Source organism: Silene latifolia, chromosome 3 (assembly GCF_048544455.1).
Source record: "Silene latifolia isolate original U9 population chromosome 3, ASM4854445v1, whole genome shotgun sequence".
NCBI lineage: Eukaryota > Viridiplantae > Streptophyta > Magnoliopsida > Caryophyllales > Caryophyllaceae > Silene > Silene latifolia.
Window position 1 is genome coordinate 137,071,734 of NC_133528.1, and position 8,069 is coordinate 137,079,802.

The 8,069-nt window shown below is 36.1% G+C and overlaps 1 protein-coding gene across 2 annotated transcripts; it reads right to left on the reverse strand.

Moving 5' to 3' along the window:
* Positions 1 to 2,863: 2,863 nt before the first annotated feature.
* LOC141648124 (putative disease resistance protein RGA1) lies at positions 2,864 to 7,739 on the reverse strand. Of its 2 annotated transcripts, none has more exons than XM_074456608.1 (2): positions 7,392 to 7,739; positions 2,864 to 6,532 (listed from the first exon to the last, which is right to left on the reverse strand). In XM_074456608.1, exon 2 carries the CDS (start codon positions 6,495 to 6,497, stop codon positions 3,120 to 3,122), a length of 3,378 nt encoding a protein of 1,125 aa, XP_074312709.1. In that variant the 5' UTR covers positions 6,498 to 6,532; positions 7,392 to 7,739; the 3' UTR covers positions 2,864 to 3,119. The 2 variants fall into 2 exon arrangements, with proteins under 2 accessions (XP_074312709.1, XP_074312710.1); XM_074456609.1 differs by having other exon boundaries at positions 2,864 to 6,553.
* Positions 7,740 to 8,069: the final 330 nt, after the last annotated feature.

The window sequence follows — 8,069 nt, forward strand, 5'->3', positions numbered from 1 at the left end:
GGAAAACTTAGAGACTATGCATTTGAATTATTGAGAACCAATAAAGGGAGTACCGTCAAAATTGAGACAGAAAAAACTACCTCTGATGGGCCTTCCGTTTTCAATGGGATTTATGTGTGTTTAGATAGTTTAAGGAAAGGCATGCTGGAATCTTGTCGTAGAGTTATTTGTCTTGATGGTTGTTTTTTAAAAGGGCCATGGAATGGTCAAATTTTGGTGGCTGTTGGAAGAGATGCCAACAATCAGATGTATCCATTTGCTTGGGCAGTCGTTCCTCGGGAGAACTATGATAGATGGAATTGGTTTATGAATCTTCTCATTAACGATCTAAATCTTTGTGATGGTAAAGGATGGACAATCATATCTGACCAGCAAAAGGTATCACTATATTTTCTTAATTTTGATTGGCCAGTCTTTTCGATTAATTTGTTAATTTTTATTGGGTTTCACATAGTGCTTATGTTTCATTATATTGTATTTGTTTTTCCTTTAGGGATTGGTAGAATGTGTGAGAGAACTTCTAAGTGAAGCTGAGCATAGACTATGTGCTAGACATGTATACGCAAACTTGAGAAAAAAGTGGAAGGGTAATTTGTACAAGAAAATCTTTTGGGCAATAGCTAAGTCATCCACAAAAAATGCATTTGACAATAATATGACAGAAATGAGAGAGCTCAGTACAGAGGCACACCAATTTCTCTTAGACAAGAATCCCACAAAATGGTGTAGATTTTTTTTCAAGCGTGATGCTCAGTGTGATAGCGTCGACAATAATATGGCAGAAGTTTTTAATGGCGTCTTATTGGAGGCAAGGTACAAACCAATTATTACCATGTTAGAGGATATAAGGGAGACAATAATGGTAAGAGTAAAAAAAAGAAGATCGCTTGGAGAAAAAATGCAAGGTAAAGTGTGCCCTAGAATTCAAAGTAAGATACAATCTTTAAAGGAGACTTTTAGTGGATGGAAGGCCACTTCCAATGGTGTCGGGAGATATAGTGTCAAGCTTGGAAGTGAAGGTTATGTGGTAAATATTTTACAAAAGCATTGTGAATGCAATGGATGGGATTTGACGGGAATACCATGTATCCACGCTATTGCCGCTTTAAAAGAAGCACGAATCAATCCCGAAGACTATGTGAGTGATTGTTACAGTGTAGCATCATATATCAAGGCATACTCATATCCAATCGAGCCTCTAAATGGTATGAACATGTGGTCACGTGCTGAAGGAGATGTAATTTTGTCTCCCGAGTTCAAGAAGAGGAAGAGAGGAAAACAACAACATAAAAGAAGAAGAGAATAAGGTGAAACTAATAGCAAGTATGGGAGTGTAACCAGATTTGGAAGGAAAGTAAGATGTAGCAAATGCGGTGATTATGGTCATAACAAAAAAACGTGCGGAAAGTAGAAGTAAAAACAATCCGGTGAGTTTTTTTTGAAGTTTTTATGTGAAAATATATATGCGTTGATGATTTTAATACGTAAAACAATAATCTTACTTTTGTTTTTGGTGTCCAGGATGCTGAAGAGGAGTATAAGGTTAGACAACCCAACTTCTTCTACTATTGACTATGTGCATATATGCTAATATTTGTACTATTTTCACTAATGCAGGATAATGACAACAAAGACGTTTAGCTTACTACTCTACAATATGAAGGCCATGCAAGCAATTAAAAGAGATGGGAGAACAGAAGGCCATGTTTCGAAGAAATGTTAATTTTTAAGTTTACCAACATATTTTATTTTAATTGTTATTTACATTATTTTACTCTACTTTAGACGGTATAACTATTAAATTTTAGTTGTGAGTTTTTGTTAAAAGACGGTATAATTTGACAATCGTATCAATTAAAATTGGCGCAATTGATATTTGCGGAACGGTGTATATAGTGAATTCGTACCGAAAAATTAGTTATGATATTTGTTACTAAATTTTTGTGTTTTTCGTGTAGATTTAAGAGAGAGAACCTAGTGACTTATGTATTCGCCACGACAGGCTACGACAGTGGTGTCTATATTATCGAATATGCAATTGTTGTGATAACATTTCGTTACAAATACAATCGAGACGAAAATGCTAAATAACTAACACGAAAATCTTTTGGTGTAGTGATTACTGATTAGCCTACAATTTGCATCAATGAGCTATTGTCTGAAGTTTGCTACTCCAATTTTCGAAAATGTGAACTGTTTTTTGTACTAAAAATGAGAGATCTAGTTAAAAAATAAATAAATTAGTTCCCTAAAAAAAATAGATACTAATGTTCTAACCACAATTGAGCAACCGGCAGTTTTAGGTAAACAAAGTAAGGAGTTGGCAATTAAGAAAAGAATGTATATTTTAGAGTGGTACTAATAGAAACAAAATTTCTAGAATGGCATTATTAGAAAAAAAGAAGTTTTAGGATGGCAATGAATATATTTTCCTCTAAAAATGAGAGATCTAGTTAAAAAATAAATAAATTAGTTCCCTAAAAAAAATAGATACTAATGTTCTAACCACAATTGAGCAACCGGCAGTTTTAGGTAAACAAAGTAAGGAGTTGGCAATTAAGAAAGGAATGTATATTTTAGAGTGGTACTAATAGAAACAAAATTTCTAGAATGGCATTATTAGAAAAAAAGAAGTTTTAGGATGGCAATGAATATATTTTCCTCGTTTACCGGCTAATCAAGTAAAAGGTTATTTAATGACAATTAAGTAGGTTAAACACATTCTAAAGTGGCAATTATAGAAAATAATTTTTTACAATGCCAGTTTTAGAAAAAAAAAATCTTTTACAATGGCAATAAGAGCTTTTAACTCTACATTTTTTCACCTTTGTCAAAAAAAAAAAAAAACACCACCTGGTTAGAAATTAGTAACTCATCATCTGAAGGACCAACAATTACATTACTCGCCATAAACTCTACGTTAGGCACATCTCCGAGTTAAAGATATTTGAGCTGCAGAAGTTGACTCATTGATGGCAGAGTAACCAATTCCAACATATCAAATCCTATAAGTCGGATTTTAACAAAACTATATACATCATCAATTTTATCATCTTTACAAATTTGATAATTTTATTTACAAAGCTAAACCCATGCTTGCAGTTTTTATTCTTAATTAATTATCGAACAATTAAATGGGGGATGTGCCGTAGTTTGGGCCAGTCTTCACCATCTGGTTGCCGGCATCTTCTTGTAAGGTTTTCACAGCCATAAATGCCAAGAGTTTCCAGAGCAGGCATATGTGCGATTGCTTCGGGCAAGGATTTCAGTTTGTCGCATCTGATAATGTGTAGTGTTATCAAAGATGTGAGGTTGTTGATCCATTCCGGCAGCGCTTCCAAGTTTTCACATTCTTCTATCCTTAACAATTGAAGCGAGGTCAAGTACTGAAGCTCCTTTGGCAGATTTATCAACTTTGTGAGAGAATAGAAACTCAACTGAGAGAGCAAGTGAAGGGATTCCCATGACGTCGTCGCGGTCGCTGCTTCTTCATTATTGTTTTCCAATTCCAAGTTTTTACATCTCCCTATGGTCAGTATCTGCAGGCTAGTAATGTGCCTTACCTCTCCTGACAAACTCATTAGGTTTGGGCAGTCCCATATTCCCAAATGTTTAATATAAGGAGCGTGCTCTATGCATTTTTCTGCTAAAGTCGACAAACTCTCCCCCTCAAAATTCTGAATACCTAGATATTGAATACCCTCTGGATACTTCTCAAACAAGCAATCAAGTGCTCTAGTGTCGTCTGTTCTCACACTCTCCATGTATAACAAGGGGAAACCAGAAGACAAGCTGGATGACGAGCCTCTTGTGGAATCACCTGGAACGGCTCTTTTATTCTCCAAGAAGGTCAGTGTTCCGTGATATTTATGCAAATTTAGATTACATAATTTTGAACATGAAGGTAAACTTCTCAGGCTTGGACAATCATACAAACACAACTCACGTAGAGAGGGAAATGATGGGACAACCGCGGGAGGGGAACCCACTTTCCCTGTCCCCCAGTTTATCTCTTCGCTCCACCATCCCTTTAGCTTTGGAAATTTACACAGGACAAGCTTCTCCAAGGATGGGTAGAATAGTAACTCGTCATATCCAGGACCGACAACTACCTCACTCTCCATAAACTCCACATTCGGCATACCCAAGACTTCAAGGCATTTGAGGTGACGAAGTCGACTCAGTGAAGGGAGAATTTCTATGCCATCAAAATTCGTCAAGTTAATTTGAACAAGGTTCGGAAGTGAAGACGCTAGGGACTTGGCCCAACTAGGTAATTTGAACCCATCATAATTCTCGATTTTAATTCTTGTGAGTTTACTATGAGGTTTAAGACAGGCCAATAAAGATTCATCAATAGCTCCTTGATCACTAAATTGTATGATCAAATTCTTAAGATGCGCTGCGTTTAGTAACTCTACGTTCCTATAGTTTGCCATATCAAAAGTTGAATAACTATTGAATACAATATTGAGTTTACCTCTCAGGTTAACAAGAGCATTGAGGTCTTTCAGCTTACCAATATTACCCTCGTCAGGCACTTCCTTTCCCACCACAAATGTAGTTAAAGTATGCAGACTTGTCAAAGTATCCAAACCTGGTGGCATATGCCTCAAACAGCTGCAGCCACGAAGAGACAGGTGCCTCAGATTCACAAGTTTCCTCATGTCTAATGGCAGCTCTGATACACTAGTCCTATCTACATTCAACACTTGCAAGTTATACAGTTTGGTAATTGAGTTCGGGAGAACTCTCAATGCATCATTATCAGAAAGATTAAGATTCCTCAAGTGTGACAGATTACCCATAGTATCTGGTAAAGTACTGATAGAACTGTATCTCAAATCCAATACCCTCAATCTTCTTAGGTGTGAACAGATTGCAATGACATTTGATTCCGACAACTGCAGATTGTATCCAAGATTTAGAAAAGTACGCAACGTGTACGTCTCACCCAATTCAGTAATAATACTAGTCAAGAGGGCATGTACATCAGTTGTAAATGAGAGATGAATATTTCTCCTGCTTAAGTGGCCTTGAAAAGAATCTAATAAAATGGTCTCTTTACCAGCTACTTCTTGTGCAAGATCATGGATCAAATCATGCATCTTACATTCATAAATTTCACCATATCTATCCCTCTTGACGTCTTGTAAAAAACATCTTTGCAATAACATAGAAAAGTACTCATCACCTACATCTTCTTCATTTTGATAGCCACTTGGTTGATCAAGGCATCCGTGTGCCACCCACAACCTAACTAATGATTCTTTGTCTAATCTCCAATCTTTAGGAAAAAGTGCACAATAGCTAAAGCAACTTTTTAAAGCCGGTGTGAGATGATAATAACTATACTTCAATATTGGCATTACACCATTCTGACCTGGTCCCATCTCCATCAAATTAGCAACATTTTTTAATGACATCCATTTTTTCTCATCCTGGTCATATAACATGCTAGCTGCTACCCTTATGGCCAAAGGAACATCAGCACATTTTTTCACAATCTCTTTGCCGATGTCAAAGAGATGATGAGTACTATCCATAGGCTTTTTTCCTTGTTCAAATGCCAATCTCTTAAATAAGTTCCAAGAATTTTCTTTCGAGAGGCCTTTTAACTCGTACATCAAATCATGTGCAACCACTTTTGCAACCTTCTTCGAGCGACTAGTAACCACTACTCTACTTCCCATGTTACCTAAATCCAGAAATGACTTTAGTTTATCCCACTCATCACGACTTTCGCTCCAAACATCGTCTAAGACAAGTAAATACCTTTTTCCCTCTATCATATTCCGAACTTGTCTTTGCAAATCTTCTATATTGAACACATCTCTTCCGAGCATCTGACGAAAGATCTTTTCCAAGATAAAGTCGTCAGAAACACAAACCCACATCTTCAGTTCAAACGCCTTTTCAACCCTACTGTCACTATAAACCAGTTGAGCAAGAGCGGTTTTCCCCAACCCACCAATCCCAACAACAGTGACGTAAGAAACCTTGTGACCAACAACATTAGAAGACTCAGAGTCAGAATCCCCAAGCAACATTTTCACAATAGCTTCCCTGTCATCCTCTCTCCCAATAATAGTATCTTCACCAACAAAAGACATGGTTTCTGGTTTTCTCTTAATAGGCACATAAACATCAGTAAACCCAAATTGTTGACGATCTTTAGCAATTTTATCCAATTTGCTCCTAAGGTTCTTAATCTCACGCGACATATTGAAAGCAACAAGGACCTGATTGGAACGAGAGAAGAAGCGGCGTACCTTTTTAGAGCTCTTACTACCCTTGATGAGCTTATTCTTCTGGACCATGGTGTTAAACTCATCGAGCAGGTCATCGACATCGTAAACAGCTTCCTTGAGCCTCTCTATATATTCCCTACCGCCATGACCGAGCTCTTGGTGTTTAGATTCGGCATCAATCAGAACACACTTGATGGTGGAGACAGTGAGCTTAAGGTCGTCAAGTTGGGATTCATACCCAAACATTGAGCACACATCTCTTAATTCCTTACTGTGGAGTGCTGCATACAGTTTTTCAGCAACTGTAAGTATAATTCCAGTAGCCATTTTTTATTTTTTTTTCAGTTTTAAGTTTTAACACAAAGTAGTTGTTGATGTTTGCATATTAATAACGTATCTTCAATTATTAAAGGACGGTAAAGGGACTAAAGGAAGGTGCTGTCACACTACCATCAAGTTGCCTGCTATGTTCATACTAAGATTTTTCCAAAAGCATTCTTCTTGCAACTTTGAGTAATTTAAACAAGAAAATTACAACTAGCTTTTATTTTACTTAAATACTCCTAGTTGTAAATCAACTGTTGTCATATCTCCAATGGAACCAAAGATTCATTACTCTTTGGTTTTGTATTATGATGAAATAAATTAAAATGGCTCACTACCATGGCTCCGCTTCTTTCTCTTGTAAACTAGCAGTTCTTCCATGCACTTCTCAATGCAATATTATTTTAGGGCTATTAGGAAATAGCCTCTTTGTGTTACTAGTACAACTTATCGAGCAATTTGTGGGAGCTATTGAGGCACTGGGGTAAGATTTTGTATATCAATTCAAATTTGACTCGTTTTTAAGTTTAAATGGATTACCCGTCTTAAACAAGCATTTGTAAAACAAAGGAGCACAGGGAAATAATATAATATCGACCCATTCACTCCGTCTCAGTCAATTACGGAGTACTTCACTATCTTTCGGGGGAGAATTATTGTAATCAGATAAAGCAAATAACTAACTGAAGCAAATTGAACTACAATTGGAATCAAAGACAGCAAAAAGTAAACATCAAAAGAAATTAGCAGTAAACAAGAAAAAAAAAAAGGAAACATTTATCTAATAAAGAAATTTGGGTGAAAATAAAACATTACCGATTTAGAAGCATAAAAATTAAGCTATGCGCGACATTCTGGATGAGATTTTGCTGGTGATTGGCAATGCTTGGTGATGTATAATAAAGGCAATAGTGGCTTTTGGCTTTTAATATTGGGATTAATAATTGGGACTCTATTAGCTCCTTGGAATTCTTGGGTTCTTCGGGGATATGTGATCCCAATCTTGTACCGATTGAGAAAATTCATACGGATGATAATGGATCGGATACGATGATCTAGTTACTACTTTTACTTATCTACAAAAATTTTACTCAGATTTCTTTTTCATAAATTTTCCACACCTTCAACAAATTCTTTCTTCTTCTCTCCCTCTAAAAAATTAAACAAATCCTCAAATTTCTAATTACAAATCTTAATTCGTAGTGTTAACAATAGGTAGCGCTAAAACGGACACACACACGATACGAACACGGAGACGGCATCCCATGAAATTTAAAACACGGAACACGTTATTTAAATTTAATAAAATATAGGGTTATTTAACATAAATACTCTAAACTATAGGTGGTCTTCTCGTAATACTCCAAACTACATTTTAACTCAAAATAAATCTAACTTTAAGTATCCTCTTCTTAAAATAGACTCGGATGACCGTCTACCTGACTAACAGGTCATTCAATTTTAATTTCTATTTTTCTTTAATAATAAAGTTAT

What these genes read in the sequence shown, in the direction of transcription:
- LOC141648124 (XM_074456608.1), bottom strand. Translation starts at nt 6,497, where the DNA reads ATGTTTGGGTATGAATCCCAACTTGACGACCTTAAGCTCACTGTCTCC.